Genomic DNA, 22,863 nt, shown 5'->3' on the forward strand with positions numbered 1-22,863 from the left:
CTCCAGTAGTTCTGTATAAAACAATTGGTGCCTGCCTGTAATCTCAGCACTCATATATGTTTAAAAAAAAGGAGAGATATCGGTTTTATACAAAAACTTGACCACCTAAGACAACAACATTTACTTAGTTGCAGGTAAATAAAAAAAGCACAATTACGCAAACAATAAACTATAAAGCATATGGTATGACTACACAAGTAAGCCTTGAGAGCTTCTTCAGGACACGGCAGGTATGAATAGGAGCCGTTCTTTGCCAGCAGGTCTTGCTTCAGTCCTGCAGGGACCTCTGATTCAGGAGAAGCCACTGCACCCTCAGGGCTACTAAGTCCACAGCAAGAAGCACGAGCAGTCTAACCCGGACGCAGTTCCAGCTGGGCCAATGGGTGGAAAGGTCGCGTTTCTGATGCGCAGCCAGCAATACAAGCATCCCCTATCATGGGCTGTAGCACCATTGGACACACTTAACACCGCCTCCTGTTAACTGAGGTTGCAGACGATGAAAGTAACAAAGTAATGAAGTTTTCAAAATACATAGCATGTTGTTTAATGGTTCCTAATTGTATGCATCTTTTTTTAAATGAAAACAGTTATCACTGCTTCAGCTTTAAAGGTTATCCTTACAATTTATTTATTTTTGAGACAGATTCTATGTTGCTTTAACTGATCTAGAATTCACTACGTGGAGCAGGCTGGCCTCGAACTCCCAGAGATCTGCCTGCCTCTAACTCCCAAGTGCTGGGATTAAAAGTATGCACCACCATTTCTGGCTGATATTACCTTTATTAAAACATCAAGTTGTGCTACAGATATGATGGTAATAAACAAGTCTTTGGCCAGGGGTGGAGGCAGAGGCAGGCAGAGAAAGGCAGGGCTCTGTATAATTTCAAGACCAGCCTGGTCTACATAGTGAGACCTTGTCTCAAAACAAAACAAAACAAAACAAAACAGAACAAAACCCAAACGTGCTAAGCCAAATGGAGCCTGACATGCAAATTATTATCTATCTACTTTCCAGGCAATGCTCAAGTCATTGGAGGTAATAGCAAGTACGTGCATTGGTGGGGCCTTCGGGGCTCCTTTCTGTGAGCCAGCTTGCTTAGTACTGGTGTTGTCTGGGTAGTTTCACAGAGCAACCTTTCCACTAGTCCTTAGGGCAGGAGACAATGGAGACCAGGCAGAAAGAAAGTGTTCATTTAATTACCTGTTAACATCTGGGAAGCGCTCCTTGAATTCTGCCTGCAAGTTAGACCTTGGGAGCGTTCTGCAATTCCAGTTGCTAGCATTCTGCCTCTAATTACCAAAGATAATTGAGAGTGGGGTGGATTCGCTTTAGGTAAATTTGACCCAAGACACTGCCAGTTTTGTTGGAGGAGCAAATTGTGAGTAGAGGTTCCTCGCTTTACGGTGTGGAGGTGGATCCTGGGGTCTTGAGCATGTTAGGCAAGCACTCTTATTGCTGAGCTACAACCCCATACCAGAAAGTAGACATCGGAGTCATTTAAAGGGCTGTATAAACAAGTAAGGCAGTCGGAAACTTCAAAATGATCCTGGGAGGAGCATTCCAGTCTGTAGTCTGAAAATGGTTCAGCTTTAGAAAAATAGAGATCTCAGCTAAGGAAGAGTATTTGTTTTTGTGATGTCCCAGACTGGACGTCTTCATGTATGAAGCCTACAAAGAGGACTATTTTTAACATTGTGCCAAGCCCAGACAAATGAATCCTCTGTATGGCAAGAGGCACCGGAGCTGAGCTGTTTGACGCCACTGCCTCAGTGTAAGCACGTGGTCAGCTACAAGGCAATCCAGCTATGACCCTCACAGCTTGACTCTTAAAAAAATGGTATTTGTGTGTGTGTGTATGTCTGTGAACGGGGTGTTGTGCAAATGAGAGTCCAGAAGAGGGTGGCTGATCATAGGCAACAACTAGCTCTCTAGCGTATTTACTGGGCAATAGAAACTCCAAAAAGATGAATCACTGAGACAGAACTCAGTGATCCGCCTCTCAAGTGCTAGGATCAATGGCGTGTGCCACCACACCAGGCTCTAAGAAAAGATGGTTGAATCTAAGGCAGTGGTATGAATCAAAGCGTCGGATTCATAGCCCTTAATTCGATAGTCAAGTGCACTAAGAAACACAGCTGCCGCGAAGGACATCATAGAACACATGGGAAGGATTTGTGTTGAGTTGCGGATAGGGCTGACCTCACCTTCAATGTTAGAAAGGATGGCCAGTGTCACTTCTTAAAGGAAGAGTTAGAAACGGTACTTCTTAGCTACAGAATTCTTTCACAAAAATAAAAACTGTGTGTTTTTTGTTTGCTTTTGTTTTTCGAGACAGGGTTTCTCTGTGTAACCTTGGCTGTCCTGGAGTCACTTTGTAGAGCAGGCTGGCCTGCCTCTGCCCCCCAAATGCTGGGATTACAGGCATGCGCCACCATGCCCAGCTTCTAAACTATGTGTGTTTTCTTTTTTTAAATTGTACTAATTTGTATTTCCTTTTTTTTAAAGTTTTTTAAAAAAATTTTATATTTCATGTGTATGTATGTTTTGTCTGAGTGCATTAATGTGCACCACATGAGTGCAGTGGCTACAAGAGACCAGAAGAGGGCGTCTGGTCCCCTGGGACTGCAGTTATAGGTGGTTGTGAACCAAAATGTAGGTGCTGAGAGATGAACTCCAGTCCTCTCCAGTCCAGACCTCTTAACCATCTCTGCAGCTCACAGACTACATTGCTTTTGAAATGATACGATACCGATACCAGCATTTCAGTAACTCCTTGTAAGAATTAATTTATGGAACCCATATTCTCATGCTCAAAGCCCATTCATCTGGACCCTTTGTGGAAATATAGACACTTGGGTTTTGCCTAATGAAGAAGTGGTTGAGTTACAAAGCCTTTATTTCCAGTCTATGTATGTAAAACCTTAGCCCCAGTGGATGACAAGAGGAGAGAGAGGGAAGGAGAGAGGAAGAGGGAGCAGGGAGGGAGAGAAATAGAGGAAGGGGGGGGGAGAGAAAGTAGGAGAAAGAAAAAGAGAAGGTGGGGTCTTCTTTGTTTGTTTTTTGATAGGGTCTCATGTAGCCCAGGCTGGCCTGGAACTCACTAGGTAACAGGGACTAGTCTTGAGCCTCTGACCTTCCCACCTCCACCGAGAGCTGGAATTACAGGCGTTTGCCACCATGCCTGGCTCGAAAGTTTTCCTACGGGCATCTGTATGAACTATTTCATAAGCTATAGACACCATCATCTCTAAAACACCTCTGCCGCCTCTGCAGAGAGGCCATGCGAGGACAGACGAAGTGAGGACAATGGCATTCACAAGTGATACCGCCAGTTACCACACAGAGCATCCCTCTAGCAGCCAGGTGAGGTAGGCACGAGGAGGGAATCCACACGATAAAGTCCATGACACTAAGCATGTGCACCTTCTATGTACTTCCTTCTGGACTGTTCTATCCTCTGAATACACGGCTGAATGAGCAAAAAGACTATTCCTACCATGTAAAGCAAACCACACACATAAAAGGAAAAGTCATATTTTTGTGTGATGTCGAAGATCCACCCTATGAAAACAAAACAAAACAAAATATATTCAGTATAATATAGTTTAAGACAAAACTCAAACAGACAAAGCAGGCATTTATTGCTACCTCAATTTTTTTTTTTATAAGCGTTTGCACTGAGGATGTAGCTCAGTGGTAGAACATTTGCCTAGCATACGTGAGAGCCCAGGTTCAGACCCCAACACCACCTGGCCAAAGAAATTTATTAACTTTTCTTTGTGACGCTAGGGATGGAACCCAGAGCACCGAACATGGGACCGCCCTGGGCCACACATATGGGCCACATTCAAGCCTTTTTTTTTTTTTTTTTTGATAAAAGATCTCACATATTCAAGGCTGGCCTCCAACTCACTATGATTTATTATTCTTTCTGTCTCTATCTCTCTTGCTCTTTTTCTCGAGACAGGGTTTCTCTGTGTATCCTTGACTGTCCTAGACTTGCCTTCTAGACCAGGCTGGCCTCAAACTCAGAGAGATCTGCCTGCCTCTGTGTCCCTGAATCCTGTGCCACCGGGCCTGGCTGAGTTATTGTTCTTTAATTCCTAGTTTTTGATTGTTCTTGAGACAGGGCCTCACTATGTAGCCCTGGAACACACTACATAAACCAGGCTGGCCTAGAACTCACAGAGATCCCCCTCCCCGTTAGGAGTGAGCCACCAGGCCTGGCTGCTGATATTTGGGTTTTTATCTCTGTGTAAGTGTACCTTTGTGCGTAGCATTCATGTACCATGTGCGTGTGTGGAGGTCACAGGACAACTCTTTGGAGTAAGTGCTCCCCTCCTACCGTTCTGTGGGGCTCCAGGGATCGAACTCAGGTCATCCAGCATGTCGGACTTGGTTGGCAAGTGGCAAGCATGTTACCCACTGACCCATCTTATCAGCCCTGTTAAACGTGTTATTTGATTTCAAAAGAGAAGGCAGGTGTAGCAGAGGCAGCTGATCTCTGTGAGTTTGAGGCCAGCCTCGGCCTAGTCATAACAAGGCCAAATGGAGCTACCCTGGAGAACCTGCCTCAAAACAAAACAACAAACAAACAAACAAACAAAAATCCACCACCAACAATAACCAAAGGCTTTTTTTTTTTTGGTCTGTTTTGGTTTTTCAAGACAAGGGTGTGTGTGTGTGTGTGTGTGTGTGTGTGTGTGTGTGTGTGTGTGTGTCTAGCTCTGGTTGTCCTAGAACTAGCCCAGTAGATCAGATCTGCTGCCTCTGCCTCCTGAGTGCCGGAATTAAAGACATTCGCTTATGACCTGGCTAAAGGTCATATTCTTTAGACGTGGCTTAGGCAAACATCCTGCCCTTATCTCCATCTGGAATCTAAACCAAGATCAAGCGCATAATCCAAAAACAGTGATTTCAGCTTCAGAATCTGAAAGCGGCACTGACACTGACATCTCGGCACCCCGACTTCTGCTCAGTGATTCGAGCAGAAACAGAGGACCCCTATGGGAGAGGGCAACGTGAGTAAGTGAAGATGCTGCAGAGTTGAGGGCATCCTCCCGAACACCGAGCAGACGGAGGTCCATAATCTGAAAGTGATCAGGGCAGGACCTGGGGGCAAGCTCTGTCATCCCAGCTCCAGGAAGAGTAGGAAGGAAAGGCCCGCCAGTGCTACAGTGTCCTCGCAGGGTCAGCCTCCGCAACGTAATGAGACCCGGTCTCAAAATGAAAGGGAGCCGAGCCTGACCCGCATCTCTCATCTCCTCCCCCTAAAGTCCCAGCACTTGGAAGGCAGAAGCAAGGCAGATCTCTGTGGGTCTGAGACTAGGCTGGTCTGCATAGTGCATTGCTGGCAAGACGGAGCCACACAGTGAGACCCTGTCCCCAAGAGGAAAACCAAAAATAAAAAGGACTGGTGATAAAGTCCAGTGGTGATCACTTATTTCCTTATCATGGGAAGAGGCCCTAGGTTCAACCCAGCACCACCCAAAACACAGCAAAACAGAACCGCTATAAATGAAGTTCTGTTCTGCTCAGCTCCAGCAGAAGGTGGAGAAGGTGGCTCGATCCCTTTAACAGTTAAATCTTCAGTCTTTTTTTTTAACTCTATATTTTTTATTAATTACACTTTATTTACTTTGTATCCCCCCATAAACCCCTCCTTCCTCCCCTCCTGATCCTACCTTCCCTCCCCCTTCTTCATGCATGCCCCTCCCCAAGTCCACTGATAGGGGAGGTCCTCCTCTCCTTCCTTCTGATCTTAGTCTATCAGATCACATCAGGAGTGGCTGCATTGTCATCTTCTGTGGCCTGGTGAGGCTGCTCCCCCCTCAGGGGGAGGTGATCAAAGAGCAGGCCAATCAGATTATGTCAGAGGCAGTCCTTCTTCCCATTACTATGGAACCCACTTGGACACTGAACTGCCATGGGCTACATCTGTGCAGGGGTTCTAGGTTATCTCCATGCATGGTTCTTGGTTGGAGTATGAGTCTCTGGGAAGACTCCTGTGTTCAAATTTCTGGTTCTGTTGCTCTCCTTGTGGAGTAAATCTTCAGTCTTAAAACGGCCAAGCAGTTAAGAGCCAGAACTACAGCCCTTAGTCTCAACACAGTGCCGGAAGCAGAGTGGACTAGTATTGCCACTGTTTAACCCCAACTTCAGACATAGCACAAGACTCCATCTGACTGGAAAATGGAGTTGTCTTGATTTGTGTCTGTGTGTGTGTGTGTGTGTGTGTGTGTGTGTGTGAAGCTGTGGATTCTCTGGAGCCTGGAGTGGTTGTGAGCCTCCTGACGTGGGTGCTGAGAACCAAGGCTCTGGAAGAGCAGCATGTACTCTTAGTCACTGAGCCAAGCCCCCAGCTTCCTGCTGCCTTACCTCGGACTGAACCAACGAGGGCCTCACACTTAGGCAAGCGCTCTTCCTATGTGCCACATCCTCAGCTGTTTGAACTCATGAGCTAGTGATCTCCCAACCAGGCACGTACCACTGCACCTGGTTGTGATCTCTGTTCTTTGATTTGGATCCTGGGACCTTCATAATCCCTTCATCCATTAACTCAAAGCATTTGCTTCAAAGTAAAACCTCGTTTCCTATTCCGTTGCTCTCCCTTTTTATTTGAGCATGCCCCAGGCGAAGGCTTGGTGTCTTTCTTATCAATTAAATTGCTTCCAGCTCTTGGACAACATTGACAATGGCTGTTAGGGTGCTAGATTTGAGCAGCTGGGTGAGGTAGTGCACGGCTGTAATCCCAGCACTCAAGGAGACAGAGGCAGGCGGATCTCTGTGAGTTCAAGGCCAGCCTAGTCTACCAAGCAAGTCTAGGACAGCCAAGGCTACACAGAGAAACCCTGTCTCAAAAAACAAACAAACAAAATGATGAGGGTAAGCCATGCAGATACTCAGTTAGCCAAATCTGGTTGGCTGGGTTTTTCTAGAAAGTATTCTGGAAACATCTAGAAAAGTCACCTACTTGCTATGACGTCTTTTAAGGCGACGTGAATACCCAGGTATGCTCTAAATAGATTGGATTGAAGTTGGTGTTGTCTGATGCCATGGCTGAAATGTCTGTGTAATGGCTTGAATTACATGTCTTCCCTAAATGGAATCACAGGAATGTCCAATGTGGCACTAAATTGTACCAGATTTTTAAATGGGACTAGAAATCTTGCTGAAAAAATGAGAAACATGTTTGCTTCTGAAACCATTTACTCCCTTTCCCTCCCCACCCCCCCAAACAAAAAGGCAACTGGAGAAGTAATTTTCTTTGCAGCACATTAGGCAGCATTTGAGGCCATTTGTCTAGCAAGAATTAAATGTGCTTATTTAGTCGTTCGCACTGCCAGGCACCCTGACCCCACAGAGCTTGAGCGCTGGGCCCGCACCTCATTAGGACTTTAGTTTCTTGGTTTGGAGAGTCAACTAAACATTATGCAGGCAGCCAGTGACTGCCCTTCACCCTCAGTGTACGAATGGGTGGGAGGGGAGGAAGCGACAAACAAAAGGAGGAAAGGCCCTTTACGCCCTCAGCATCTGGCCAGGTGCCCCCAGAGCAGTGAGTTAGGCACCCACACAGACTTCTCTCTTTGACTGTTTCTGTTGTCGTAGTGAGTTTTTTTTGTAGCTCAGGCTAGCTTTAAATTCCTGATGCTCCCACTTCCAACCCCCTCCCCCACAAGTACTAGGATTACAGGCTTGCATCAACATGCCCTACCTGAAAGTTCTCTCATAACTATATATTTTTATAAGTATATGTGAAAGATGTGTATTTATGTGTGTTTGTGTGAACATACACATGTGTGTGCTCAAGTGTGTGCACCTGTGTATATATGTGTGTTCTGAGTACTTGGAGGTTGAAAGACAATGCTGTGTGTATGCCTCTCTTTCTCTCCATCTGTTCCTTTGAGGCAGGGTTTCTCCCTGAACTTGAGGCACAAGTCTTCTTGGCTAGACCTCTGACTGCCATGAGTCCAGTAAGATAATGTTAATGGCAGCTTATTATAGCAGCAACAGGCAACAAACATAAGTCTAGACTCAAACATGGATGCCATCTTTGTTTTGCTTTGTCTTTTGAGATAGGGTCTCATGTGGCTAAGGATCACCCTGGACTCCTGACCTCGTCTCTGCCTCTCAAGTGCTGGGACCACAGGCAGGCACTGCCATACCCAGTGTATGAAGTGCTGGGTATAGAACGCAAGGCATTGCGCATGCCAGGCCAAGACTCTACCAGCTGCAACTCATCCTCTGCCCTGTTCTCGGTTCCTTCTTTTTAAAAACTTTCATCTAGTGTGTATGTGTATGGGTCCGTGCCACAGGATGAATGTAGGGGTCAGAGGACGATCTGCAAGATTCTGTTCTTCCCTTCCACCATGTGGCTTCCGAGAATTGGACTCACCATCAGCTCATTAGGCCTGCTGACAAGCGCCTTTACCTGCAGTCATTTCACAGGCCCCTTGAGACAAGGTCTCATTATGTAGCTAGGGCTGGCCTGGAATTTATAACAATCCTCCTGCCTCTATACCCTCACTGCTGGCACTACAGGTACATACTACCACGGCTAGCCTTTCTGTTTTTTTGAGACCATGTAGGCTGACCTCTAACTAGCAGTGTTCTTCCCACTTAAATTCCCCGAGTGCTGACATCACCAGCACCTGTCACTACGGCCAACTCTGGCAATGGATATTGGGAGGTGGGGTGCGGACCATCCATCACACATCCTACCCTCCTGCATGTATGCTAAGCTCTGGGCACCTTGGGGCACTCACCTGCAAATGGTGGTCCCAGTAAGGCTGAGATGCCATTGGCACAGATGATGATGCCATAGGCATTGGCCAAGTGCTCAGTGCCAACCAGGTCTTCCGTCACCACGGGCATGAGGGAGAAATACCCGCTAGAAAACCCAATCAGGGCGCAGATGACAGCCAGGCTCGCATAGGTGTGCATCAACGGCAGCAGGAAGATGCTGAGGACGAGGGTGAAGTTGGCAATGAGGAAGACGTTCCAGACGCTGATACAGGGGAGGTCAGCCACGGCCCCCAGCATCACCTTCCCCAAGATGTGAAGTATTGCTATGATCGAGGTCAGAGGGAACACATCGTTTTGGTCCGACAAGTTATACAAACTGACGATTTCCGGCAGGTGGATGAAGGGGATGACAAAGCTGCTGTATGCGAACAGAGCCCAGAAAATAAAGGCTACAAACGTGCGGTTGGTAAAGAGTGAGGCTGTCCCAAAGTAGCCCGAGTACCAATCCCTGAAGCCCCTCTGGACCCGCACAGTAAGTTGGCTCACTGTCTTCAGAACCCGGAAGGCACACATGTTCTTCCTGGGACGGGTTTGACCTTGACTCTCCTGTGTTTGAAGGTCACAGACCGTCTCCTCATTCCCAAGCCTTCTCTCCTGTTCTTCAGTCACGCCCAGTGGTCCTCCTGACTTCACAGATTCAGTGGAGTGAGTTGGGAGGGCACTGGGCTCCTCCCGTCCTGAGCAGCTTTCTACCCTTCCAGGAGAGAGAGGCCTCATGAGCGCTCCACAGACACACAGGTTCAAGGACACAGCACCCTGAATGAACATGGCGTTCCGCCAGCCATACTCTGCACATAGGTATTTCAGCAACACGGTCATCAGGAAGGTCCCGAATCCTGTCCCTGTGGTGCTGAGGCCCTGGGCCAGGGCTCGTCTCTTCTGAAAATACCTTCCCACCATGACCACTGCGGGCAAGTAGACCATCCCGCTGCCCAGGCCTGCAGGGGGAAGGAAGCACCGAGGCACCATCAGAATTCATAGGACATAAAGATCACCTGCTGTGTGAGGCAGTTTTCCAGATTATAGCAAAACACCTGAAGCAGTCAGCTTCAAAAGAAGAAACGGTTACTTTGGTTAGCAATTTTAGAGAACTTAGTTCTCTAATGTTCTCTTAGTTCCTGATGCTTTGGGGCATGGCATGGCAGAGCAAAACTCATGGCTGCTGGGAAATAAGGGAAAAGAGGAAGAGAGGACTAGTGATCTATCTGTTGGCACAGTGCTTGCGATAGCACGCACAAATTCCCAGCGCCATGTAAAACTGGTCACAGTGACACCACAGGTACATAATCCTAGCACTTAGGAAGCAGAGGAGGAGGATCAGAACTTCAAGGTCATTCCCAGCTACATAGTGAGTTTGAGGCCAATATGGGATGCACAAGGACCATGTTTATTTGTTTGTTTGGTTTTGTTTTTTCGAGACAGGAGACAGGGTTTCTCTGGATAGCCTTGGATGTCCTGGACTCGCTTTGATCCACCTGCCTCTGCCTCCCTGAGTGCTGGGATTACAGGCGTGCACCATCACATCCAGCTAAGGACCATGTTTAAAGGGGCATGTTCCCTTTTATCTATTTCTTCCACTAGGCCTCACTCCCTAAAGATGCCAACACCTCTCACAGTCTCCACTTCACAGCCTCCAGGGGCATTTAAAATCCAAACTGTGCTGAGTGATGGTGGCACACTCCATTAATCCCAGCATAGCAGAGGCAGTAGGATCCCTGTGAGACCAGTCTGCTCTACATTGTGAGTTCCAGGACGGCCATGGCTACCCAGCAAAACCTTGTCTTGAAAAAAACAAAAAACAAAAAACAAAAACCCAACAACAACAACAACAACAAAAGATCTACCTCCATCTCCTTACACCCTGGTACTTTCCATTCTAATGAAAGAATAATAGTGACTCTGTAAAGAACCTCTGAGGAGGGGTGCCAGAAGAAGCTGCCATTTTTTTCCCCATCAGGCTTTACAGTGGTTTCCACCAATAACATCAAAGCAGATCCCTCCTGTAAGATCAGAAGACTGAAAACACAGTGAGTTCCGGGCCAGCCCCACCTAAGAGCGGGGCTCTGTCTCAGGCAGAATCAACCAGAAGAAGAAAGTGGCAAGTCCCTTGTCAGAGAAAGGTCAGAGGAGATTTCTGAGACCTTGTGAGAAAACTCTAAGTAAACAAGGTTCTTGTAATCTCTGTTCCTCCGTGACATGACCTTGTTCTTGGAATGTGCTTCCTGCCCCTCCCAGGTGTAGGAAATAGGATTGGGCTTACTTTAGATTGCCCATCATCTTACCCATTATTATTCAGAATGATATTTCTTTTTTTTTTCTTTTTTTAAATAATTTATTTAATTTTATTGCATGTGCATTAGTATGAAGATGTCAGAGCCCTTGGAATTGGGGTTACAGACAGTTATGAACTGCCATGTGGGTGCTGGGAATTGAACACAGTTCCTCTAGAAGAACAGCCAGTGCTCTTAACCACTGAGCCATCTCTCCAGCCCCCAGAATGATGTTTCTAATCATGAGACTGTGTACAGCCTACACTTGTGTTACTCTGTCCTTGTGACTGTAAACAGCTTGGATTCAAGTGAACTTTGCCTAACCCTCAGAATGCCCTGAGAATATAAACTGTCTGATGCTTTGAATAAAGATGGCTATCGCATGAGACTTTCATCCGCCTCATCTTTGGGCTCCACTCTCCCAGGTTCACACCAACTAGAGCTGGAACAACCCCTAAGCCTCCCGCCAGCGTCAGGGATATCAAGACACAGTCTTCAGCATTGGGCCAAACTCTGGACCAATCTTTATAAGTCTTATGATCGCAACGGTAGAAATCTAGAATTTCTTAGAATGTGTGACAGACTGAGGAAACATCCTTTAGAGACCAGCAAGACGCCTGGAGGGGCTGGCTTCCAAGCCTGACAAACGGAGTCTGATCCCTACGATGCACACAGTAGAAGGAAAGGACTGAATCCTGCAAGCTGTTCTCTGACATCCAAACTGTGGTACCACACACACACACACACACACACACACACACACACACACACACGAGATGGGAACTGGGAAGATGGCTCAGTGGTTGGGAACATTTGTTGCTACTGCAAAAGACCTGGGTTGGTTCCTGGTGCCCACATGGCAGCTGTAACCATTTCTAGAGGGTCTGACACACCCACCCGCCTCTGCAGCTTGAGCTTCTAACCTCTGTGGTCACCACATACACTTGTAGTTAATATATACACATGCAGAGCAAATCACTCATACACACAAGATAAATTTTAAAAATCTAGGGGTGGAGAGACGGCTCAGCAGTTAAGAGCACTTGCTGCTCTTGCAGAGGACCCAGGTTTGGTTCTCGGCACGCACAGGATGCAATTCTAGTTCCAGGGATCTGACACCCTCATCTGGCCTTCCAGGGCACTGCACACACGTGGTACAGATGCACAAGCTGGCAAAGTTCCCATAAGCATAAGATAAAAATAAATAAATCTTTAAAAAAACAACTAAAAAATTAAAAAGACATCATTCCATGGCCCACCTCCTCCTCATGAGTCGATTGGCTTTGGATCATCAGTAAGATCTGCCTACTGTTTATCTAGTTGACTGTGTATCTTTATATAAAACCCTAGCTTGATCCTCCAAGAAATGAGAAACTCGCATAGGTTTCTGTGGCTAGTGTGGATTTTTGAGACACTGTCCCTTAAGAAGCTGGCTACGAAATGTCACCATCAGACAGACCCTGCACTCATGCCCTCAGCTCCCAGCCCATTTGACCTCAGACATGCCATCTGGACCACAACGCTGTGAAAGGGAACCACCCCTCTCCCACCCCGTTCATCACTCCCTTGCTCAGTAGTTGATTAATTCTCTCCTTCTATCATGGGTCCCAGGGTGTCGGGCTGTGGATAAACACATCTGTCTGCTGAGACATCTCACATACTCAAAACAAATCTTTTGAAAAAAAAGATTAATTTTGCTTCTCTAAAGATAAAGTTTTTGTTTTGTTTTACTGAGACAGGGTTTCTCCGTGTAGCCCTGGTCATCCTGGAACTCTCTCTTGTAGACCAAGCTGGCCTTGAATTCAAAGGTCCTCCTGCCTGAGCCTTCCAAGTGCTGTGATTGAAGGTGTGAGCCACCTTCAATAAGATAAAGTCTCTTAAAAAGAAAAACCTCTTTCATGAGTGTGTCTATGCTTATTCTTAAAAAAAAAAAAGCCCTGTTTGGATGAACCACAGGGGATGCCTGAAAAATGCGTCAGGAGGTAGTCGTGTTGTCTGAGTATCAGATGTCATACTTATAAAAAGTGCTTGTCCAGCATGCAGGATACCTTGGGATCCATCCTCACCACATAAACCAGGTGTGAGACACACCCGAATCCCAGAGCTCAGAGGCAAGACATGAGTATCCAGGTTACTCTTGGCTAGATTAGGATTTAAGCCTGTGCTATGTAAGAGAGCCTGTCTCAAAAAACTAAACAAAACCCAAAATCTAGGATGACTACATCAACAGAGAAATATGATCTTAAGATTCATTTTTGTGTGAGTGTCTGTGTATGTGCCAGTGTGCAGGTGCCTGTAGAGGCCAAAAGAAGGCATTGGGGTCCCTGAGCAAGTGTTGTAGGAGGTTGCAGGCTGCCCAAAGCAGGTGGTGGGAACTGAACTCCAGTCCTTTGGAAGAGCAGCAAGCACTCCTAACTGCTGAGTCATCTTTCCAGCCTCTAATGGAACAGTTTAGATCAAATCAAAGGGAAGCTTTTAAAAACAGAACGATTTAATGACTCTTCATGCCATCACTTAGCTTCAACAAATCTCAATGCATGGCCAATTCTGTAAATACCACATATTATTTTGAAGCAAATCGAGAATATATTATCTCATGTGTGCATATTTTAGTACAAATTTCCAAATGTAGGAATCATTTAAATAGCACAGTTCTCATATCTTCATCTCACTGGAAAAAATAATATCTTGATACCATTAAATATCCAGAAGGTGCTCCAATTTCCAAATGTCTTATAAATGACTATTCTTTAAAAAACAACCTCCCTAAACTTGTATGTTTAAGCCACAATCCAACAAGAATTGCTGTTTGTTGATGTCTATTTTAAAGACTTCTGGCCCCCACCCCCAATGCCTTTTGCAATTTATTTGTTGCAGATCCTGGGTGAATGGTTCTGTAGAATTGTCATACTCTGGATTTTGATGATATAACAAAGTAAGCTTACTTATTTCACACAGGGTCTCTTATAGACCAGACTGGCCTGGAATTTGTAGCTGAGGATGGCTTTGAAATTCTGATCCTAGCTACGTGGGTGGCATACACTTTGAATCCCAGCACCATGGAGGCAAAGCAGGCCAAGGCCACTCTGGTCTACAGAGCAAGTTTCAGGATAGCCAGGGCTACACAGAGAAACCCTGACTTGAAAAAACAAAACAATTTTTTTTTCTAATGTCTTCTAAAATTTTATTGTTATTACTATTATTGCGTATATATGATGTGTGTGTGCCTGCACATACACACACAATGGCATGCATGTGGAAATCAAAAGACATTGGTTCTCAACCTGTGGGTTGCAACTCCTCGGGGGTTTTTGAATGACCCTTTCACAGGGGTGGAATATCAGATGTTTACATTACAATTAATAACAGTAGAAAAGTTAAGAGTTATAAAGCAGCAGTGAAATAATTTCATAATTGGGGGTCACAACATGAGGGCACAGCATTAGGGGTGGCAAAATCAGGAAGGTTGACAGCCTTCCTAGTTTTACGAGGCAGCTCTTACCTTCCCCTCGGGGATCTGAGATCACTCAGAAAGTCCAGGCTTGTACCTGTCATAGGTAAGCACCTTTGCCTGTGAGACATCTTGCCAGCATCTTGACACCAGGCTTTAGTGTTTGATTCCTCTTGTCTTAAGGGATAGTCTTGAGTTTATAATGTCATATTTATGCTACACATATGCTATCATGTTTCTGTGACAGCTGTCACCCACTAAGCCCTTTAGTATGGACCATGGTGCTCAGTACTTTAAGGGAATTACTTCAGTCATTTCAATGTGGTACTCTGGTACTCTTATTTGTCCCCAGTTTGCACATAAGGAAACTGAGGCATAAGGAGACTCAGCAATGTGTCTAACGTCACACAGGTTCTAAGTGGTTAAAAAAGGAGGACAGTTGATGGGATGCAGCTCAGTGAAAAGTGTGTTTGCCCAGCATGAATGAAGCACTTTAGAAGCCAGGCCTGGTGGCACAGTGCTACAATCCCAAGGAGTTGGAGGCAGGAGGATCAAAGGTACAAGGTTCTTCTTTGCTAAACAGTAAACTCAAGGCCAGCCTGGGAATACATAGGACCTGTCTCAAAACAGAAATAAGTGAATAAAAAGACAGAAATCTTTTTGTTTTGTTTTTCGAGACAGAGTTTCTGTGTTTAACCGAGCCCTAGCTGTCCGGGACTCACTTTGTAGACCAGGCTGGCCTCGAACTCACAGAGGTTCCCAAGGGCTGGGATTAGAGGCGTGCGCCATCGTCATCCAGGCTAGTTTTAACCATCTTGTCTCAAGCTCCTAAGCGTTAGCATTACAGGCATTCTATATGCCAGCACATCCCAAACAAAAGAACTTTTAGTTGCTTGTGTAGCCCAGGCTGGTCTTGAACTCATTATGTACATAGCTGAGGATGGCCTTGCATTCTGGATCTTGCTGCCCCCACCTTCTGAGGGCTAGGATGATAGCTATATGCTACAACAGGACATTTTTGTTTGTGATTTTTTTTTTTACACAGGGTCTTATTGTGTATCCTTGGGGGGCCCGGGACCATTTTGTAGACTAGCGGAGCTCCTTCTGCCTCTCTTTCCAAAGCACTGGGATTTTATTTATTTATTTATTTATTTTAGGAAGTCTCTCAGTATATGGCCTTGGAGCTAGCCTGAAATCCTCTATGTAACCCAAACTGACCTCAAACTTTTGATAATGCCCCTGCCTCTGCCTCTATCTTTCTCTCTTTTTGTTTTTCAAGACAGGGTTTCTCTTCGTAACAAGCCCTGGCTGTCCTGGACTTGATTTATAGACCAGATTGTCCTCAAACTCACAAAGATCTGCCTGGCTCTGCCTCCTGAGTGCTGGGATTAAAGGTGTGCACCACCAAGTATGGCTTTTTTTTTTTTTTAATTTTATCTTATGTGCATGGTTTTGCCTGCATTCATGTCTGTGTGAGGGTGTCAGGTCCCCAGGAACTGGAGTTATGGACAGTTGTGGGTGCTGGGATTCCAACCCAGATCTACCTGGAAGAGCAGCCGGTGCTCTAACTGCTGAGCCATCTCACCAGCCTGCCTCTGACTCTCAAATGCTGTGTGTGTGCCTGTGCCACTACACCCCTGATCAAAATAGCTTTCAACCCTGATTCAACAATTTATTTTTGAGGAGGATGAGAGTTCTGTTCCCACAGACTCAGGCAGCATCAGCCTCACCAGAAGGCAGGTGTGCGAGGAAGTAGCTGCTCTCTGTGTGAACCCCACAACCTGTGGGTTAAGGAAATTATGGCTAGGAATAGATTTTACAGAACGCAAACCGCTCTGCAGGGTGTTCAGTTTTAATCCATCCCCTGCCTGTGTGCTAGATTAGCTTCTGAGACTCGGGCCCCACCTGCGGTTTGTGCTAATTCGTCAGATCTGGGAGAGCAAATGACTATTCCTAAGTCCCAACCAGTCCTACTCTCACTAATGAGAGACTGCCATCATTTCCCTAGCATTTTTGTTTACTCTCTTCAGTTTGTGTCATTATCCCCCTTTCCCATTCATCAAAGGGGAAAGGTCTACCCTAGCATTCAGGAGCTGCCATGAAAGTTTGATTTTGGTTCTATTTGGGAAGTCAAATACAGTTGCTAGTGATATAGGACATTTAACATCTATTAAAGTGACTCTTGGGTCTGAGAGATGGCTCAGTGGGTAAGAAGGCTTGCTGTACAAACACCAGACTCTGAGTTTGAATCCACAACACATCTAAGTAAAAAGCTAGTTGTGGCTTTGTGTAGCACTAGTGCAGCAGGGCTGGGGTGAGGGAAGGGGTGGGGTCACAGACAAGGAAGGTCTCTGGGGTTTGTTGGCTGCCAGCTTAGCTCCAGAGTCAGGGAGAGATCCTGTGTCTAAGGCAGAGGACGATAGGATGGCACACACACACACACACACACACACACACACACACACTCACACACACACACACACACACACCTCCAAGATGAAAATGGAATGTCTTTTAAAAAATTGGAATGTCTTTTTAAAAATTTTTTTTAGGTTTGTTTATTTTATTTTTTGAGACAGTTTCTGTGTGTAACCTTGGCTGTCCTGAGCTCAATTCGTAGATCAGGCTGGCCTTGAACTCACAGAGAGATCTGCCTGCCTCTGCCTCCCTAAGTGCTGGGATTACAGGTGTGGGCCACCTGTTATTTGATTTTATTTGTGTGTTTTGCCTGCATGCATACATGTAAACCGTACATGTGTGTAGTACCCATAGAGGTCAGTAGAGGGTATCCAGATCCTTTGGAAATGGAGTTACAGATGGCCATGAACTACCGTGTGGGTGCTGGAAATGGAACCCAGGTCCTCTGCATGAACAAGAAGTGCTCTTAACTCCAGAGCAGCCTCTCTAGACCATCAACAGGATGTCTTAATGGCTCTCTTTTCTCCACAGTTAAATTCATCATCTTGATGCACAAAACACCGAAATGAAAAGTTTTAAAGCATGCTTACCAGCTGCCACTCCAAAGGTAATAAAGAGAGACTGCACGTTGGCTGCATAAGCGCTCAACACCCAGCCGAGGGAGTTCACCAGCCCTCCAATGATTGCTGTCTGGCGGCACCCGCAGGTGTTAATGAACAAGCCGATGAAAGGTCCTGCCACAGAGCAGCGGAAAAGGCACTGACTAGAGGCTCCTGTTGTCTTAGTGTTCCCACACAAGAAGTTAAAGGATAAAGCGTCACCAGGGCTGCTTAAGGAAGACCAAACCAGGGCTAGCGAGATGGCTCAGCAGAAAAGGGGCTTATGGCCAAAGCTGCCAACCTGAGTTCAAGCCCCAGAACCCACGTGGTAGAAAGAGAATAGACTCCTACAGGTTGTTTACCTTCACGCATGCACCCTCCCCTCCCAATTAAAAAATATATATAAAATGTTTAATAAAGCAGGCAAACCCAAAATGTCAGGAGACACTCCTGAGTGATTAACATTCCAATTTCCCTAGAATCTGAGGACACAAGGACCTTTGTGTCTCCCAAAACAAATCTTAAAGTATAAAAACCTTCTGGATGTATACCGTCCCATCAGAGAATACACAGTTCTGGACTGGAAACAAGCAGTCAGGCTCATTCTGCCTACCACAGAAGCCCTGGGCTAGTGGTCTCACAGGATTCAGCCTGGCATGCATTTTCTCGACCTTACAAAAAGTTTGAAAATGTATGGAATAGGGCTGGGGAGGTGGCTCAGGGGTTAAGAGCACTGGCTGTTCTTCCAAAGGTCCTGAGTTCAATTCCCAGCAACCACACAGTGGCTCACAACCATCTATAATGAGATCTGGTGCCGTCTTCTGGCCTGCAGGTATACCTGCAGAACACTGTATACATAATAAATAAATAAATAAATAAATAAATAAATAAATAAACAAATTTTTAAAAAGAAAATGCATGGAATATATAAACACTTAAATAAGAGCAATCAGCCTGGCAGCGATGGGGCACACCTTTAATCCCAGCACTCGGGAGACAGAGACAGGCCGATCTCTGAGTTTGAGGCCAGCCTGTCTGTCCTATAGAGTGAGTTCTAGGAAAACTTAAAAAAAAAAATCAGAAATCTCACACACACATACAAATCCAGTAGCATCATGGACCAGTTTCCCACATCTCTCCAACTGGCTGGGTCACACGATGGCTGGCCCTCTGGCTTGGTCACACCCTCTCAGGCTGGCGGCAGTTTCTACCTTTGCCTCCTGTCTTCTTCCTGGCCTCCTGGCTTCTTTACGCGGACGAGGTTACACTTCACTCGCTACGTTCACTTACGCACTGTGTGTGTGCACACGGACATGGCGAATGCACCACAGTGTTCAACTGGAGGTCAGAGGGCAACTTAGGGAAAGGATTCTCTCCTTCTACCGTATCGGTTTGGGGGTGCACCTCAGGCTGTCAGGCTTGGTAGCAGGTGCCCACTGAACCGTCTCCCTGACCTAAGTCAGAGGTTTTGATTCCAGTTCTAAAGGAAACACTGGGGAAGGATTCCCAAGAGGATCACCACAGTCTATCATAGAGCACCCAATGCAAACAACGCTGTAGAGGACTTGCCTTCTTCAGGACACTCAGGCCCTCCTTTCTCTCCTAGTCCTCCCCTGAGACCACTAGGCTGCAGTTTTTTTGGTCTCATGCAGCCCAGGCTGGCCTCAAATTGCCCATGTAACCAAGGATGACCTTGAACTTTGGATCCTCCTGCCTCCACCTCCCAAATGCTGGGACTCTAGGCATGTGCTACCATGCTTGGTTTATTACGTGCTGGAGCATGGACCCCAGGGCTCCATGCATGCTAGGTAGGCACACTACAGCTGAACTGCATCCCCCAGGACACTGTGGAGAGATCAAAGACGGCTGTCATCACTTTATATAGTCATGGAGTACTACACATGGGTGGGGCTTTTTGACCCCAAAACAAATTTAGGACTGGGGAGATTGTTCACTGGGTTAAAAAAGCTTGCTAAGCAAGCTTGATGACCTGAGTCCAGTTCCTAGAACTTAACAGTGGAAGGAGAGAGCCAGTTCCTGAAAGTTGTCCTCTGACCCTTACGCACGGGCGGGCTGGGGGCACACTTGTGCCCACACTCATACGCATAGTCACAGGTATGCTCGTGATACATCCACACAATAACAAATGAAAATATTGAGCTCTCAAGAGTTTCCCTGCTCAGCCCAAACCAAAATAAACTTTCCCTCTGAGGTCTCTTTCTTCCGTGTGGGAGAAGGAACTGTGCCTCCCGTGCGCCGGGCGCGCCTGGCCTTTAGTTACTTTCCTCTCGCTGTGACCAACCTGATAAAAACAACTTAGGGGAAGGTTTGTTTGGGCTTGGGTTAGAGGAGAGAGTTCATCAAGGTCATGGGCTCCCGTTACAGTGCCTGGTCACACTGTGTCTGTCTGTCGTCAGGAAGCGGAGAGACAGACAGAGACAACCCTGGTACACTCAGCCAGCTTCCTTCAGACCTAGAAATGGCGCTACCCACCCCACAGTCAGGGTGGGTGTCACCTCCTCCCTCCACCAACCCAGAAACTCCATCAGAAACTCATCTCCTAGTGACTCTCACTGTCAAGCTGACGGTGAAGCCTGAATTCTACCGGGCAGGTAGAATTCAGCACCAGCTCAGCCTTGCCTGCTTTGCTCGTCATATTAATTTATTCATCATGTAGCCCCAGCTGGCCTGGATGGAACTCACAAACATCCACCTGCCTCCGCCTCCCAAGTTCTGGGATTAAAGGTGTGCACTAAGACAGCTAGCAAGATTTATTTTATTTGCTTAAAAATGTATTTATTTATGTGTATGAGTGTTTTGCCTGCATGCATGTATGTGCACCTCGTTACATGCCTGTTGCCTGCAGAGTTCGGCAGAGGGTGTCAGATGCCCTGGAACTGGAATTGTAGAGTATGACGTACTCGTGGGTGCTGGAAACTGAACCCAGGTCCTCTGTAAGAGCAACCACTGCTCTTGACCACTGACTTCGCTTCATTGATTTGTTTTTAATTATGCGTATGATTATGCACATGATTGTGGGTGCCTGTGAAGGCCAGAAGTGTCTTGATATTCCTGGAGCTGGATGTATGGCTGTTGTGAGCCACCTTAGACAGGTGCTGGGAATTGAACCCAGATCCTTTGCAAGAGCAGCAAATGTGCTTAACCATGGAGCCATCTCTCCAGCCCCTCGTCTGGTGTTTTTAAAAGTGCATAATCTGAAACATGAATGTAAACACTTATTTAATAAGTTCTGACAGTAAGGACAACAGTTCAATTAACTTCTTATATCGGACTTACTACATACTAAATATATTTCTATATAGCGTGTGTTACATATTAAGTATGTATATTTTGTGAATAACATATAAAATCAGGACCATTGGTATGACCATGTGAGAGAAATCTTGGAAGTAACTGAAACTGATATACCACAAGTTTGAAGATATTTCTTTATATACATTAAAGAATAAAATCAAATACGGGTCCTATGAAAGAGCAGTTAGTTGAGCCGTCTCTCCAGCCCCATGTATGGCTTTGCTACTGACAGCCCTTGAGATATGAAAGACCAGCAGGCCATGCAACAGAAAAGACTCAGCAGCAAGCTGTTCTGCTATGCAAGCTTATGAAATATTTACTTATGGTGGGGGTAGGAACTCCACTCTAAACTTTCTGGCTTAGTTTTGTTTCCTGAAAGTTGTTCATAGATACCAGCAGGTACTGCCATGAGCTAACTGCCATTTTGGCAAAACGAAAAGAACTGATGTCCACAAGTCTCTCTCAGCCTCTCTCAACCTCTCTCTCTCTTACACACACACACATGCACTAACAAAGAATACTCAAAGCACCACAGAGGAGGATTAGGAGTTCAAAGCCAGCCTCAGCTGCACAGTGAGTTCCAGAACAGCACGAAAAGAGCAATATAATCCAGATCCGCTCCTTTGCCTATGACTCTTGTTTGGGAAGGTTGCAAGCTGCCACGTAGGTGCTGGGACCCGAACCCAGATCCTCTGAGTTCGTGTATTAACCCAGAGCAAGTGTATTAACCACTGCGCCACCTCTCCAGCCCAGTCCTAGTTTTAAGAAGACCAATGAAGAACTGAAGGAGCCAATTAGACATTTATCAACAATCTTTTCACATGCATTTTGTGCCCTTGGGTCTTAGGTACTCGGGCTCTTCTGAGTACCTAAATGCAGCTGAGGCTGGCTTTGAACCCCTAATCCTCCTGTGTGGTGGTCTGAGTGGGAAATGTCCCCCTTAGACTCCCATATCTGTACACTTTGTCCCTGGTTGGTGGTGCTCTTTGGGAGGTTATGGAACCTTTAGGAGATGGAGTTTGGCTGGAGGAAGTACGTCACTGGGGGCAGGCTTGAGGGTGTATAGCGTCATGGCACTTCCACTTTGTTCTCCTGGCTTCTTGCACGTGCAGACATGCGGCCTCCCAGCTTCCTACTCCTGCTCCTATACCCGCTGTATCCTGCCACTCCTCCCAGCCATAAAGGACTCTTATCCCCCTGGAACTATAAGCTTTCTTCCACAAGTTACTCTTGATCGTGGTGTCCTATTACATCGACAGAAAAGTAGCCAATCCTGGTTCATCTTTTATCGTGAAGGGCAGGAGAGGCTGTGCAGCGGTGGACTGCTTGCCTAGCATGTGTGGGGCCCTGGATCTGATTCTCAACAGTGCCAAACGCCATTCACAAATGTTCAATGAACTGGGTGAGGTGGCTCCTGCCTATAATCCCACTGTGAGGAAAACAAACAGGGGTATCTGAAATTCAGGCCATCCTTGGCTCTGTTCTGAGTTTAAGGCCAGCCTGGGCTACATGAAACCTTGTCTCAAAACAACAGAAATGTTGTGGTGTCTAAGGAACCCCTGAGCCTAAGGCCCAATCCCAATGAAAGTGTTAAAAGAGCAGAAATGGGCTGGAGAGATGGCTCAGAGGTTAAGAGCACTGACTGTTCTTCCAAAGGTTCTGAGTTCAATTCCCAGAAACCACATGGTGGCTCATAACCATCTATATTGAGACCTGGCCTGCAGGCACACATGCAGGCAGGACACTGTATACATAATAAATAAATAAATCTTTAAAAAAAAAAAAAGAGCAGAAGTGATGAATCACCAGTTACAGAGTCAGGGCTGGGGACACAGAGCTTGGTCACTGGTAAAGAAAGGCTCTCAGTGACAAGTGTGGCAACCTGAGCTACGTCTCAAGACTGAGATGATGGAAGGAGAGAATCAGCTTCTGCAAGCTGTCCTCTGATCTACACAAGTGTCACAGAACAAGTATTCACACTCACACACATACTCAAACCACAAG

General features: G+C 46.2%; 1 protein-coding gene across 5 annotated transcripts in view; it reads right to left on the reverse strand.

Moving 5' to 3' along the window:
• Positions 1 to 97: 97 nt before the first annotated feature.
• Slc16a14 (solute carrier family 16 member 14) overlaps positions 98 to 22,863 on the reverse strand; it is a 28,002-nt gene continuing 5,236 nt past the window's right edge. For 4 of the 5 annotated variants that reach the window (XM_021650858.2, XM_021650859.2, XM_060368755.1 and 1 more), the window contains exons 3-5: positions 17,536 to 17,679; positions 8,767 to 9,744; positions 98 to 3,562 (exon numbers count right to left, since the gene is read on the reverse strand). In XM_021650858.2, coding sequence (XP_021506533.1) covers positions 3,411 to 3,562; positions 8,767 to 9,744; positions 17,536 to 17,679 — 1,274 coding nt within the window. In that variant the 3' untranslated portion in view covers positions 98 to 3,410. The remainder of the gene's footprint in view (positions 3,563 to 8,766; positions 9,745 to 17,535; positions 17,680 to 22,863) is intronic. The other variant, XM_060368756.1, reaches the window with a different exon arrangement.

This window comes from Meriones unguiculatus, chromosome 15 (genome assembly GCF_030254825.1).
Source record: "Meriones unguiculatus strain TT.TT164.6M chromosome 15, Bangor_MerUng_6.1, whole genome shotgun sequence".
NCBI classification, from domain to species: domain Eukaryota; kingdom Metazoa; phylum Chordata; class Mammalia; order Rodentia; family Muridae; genus Meriones; species Meriones unguiculatus.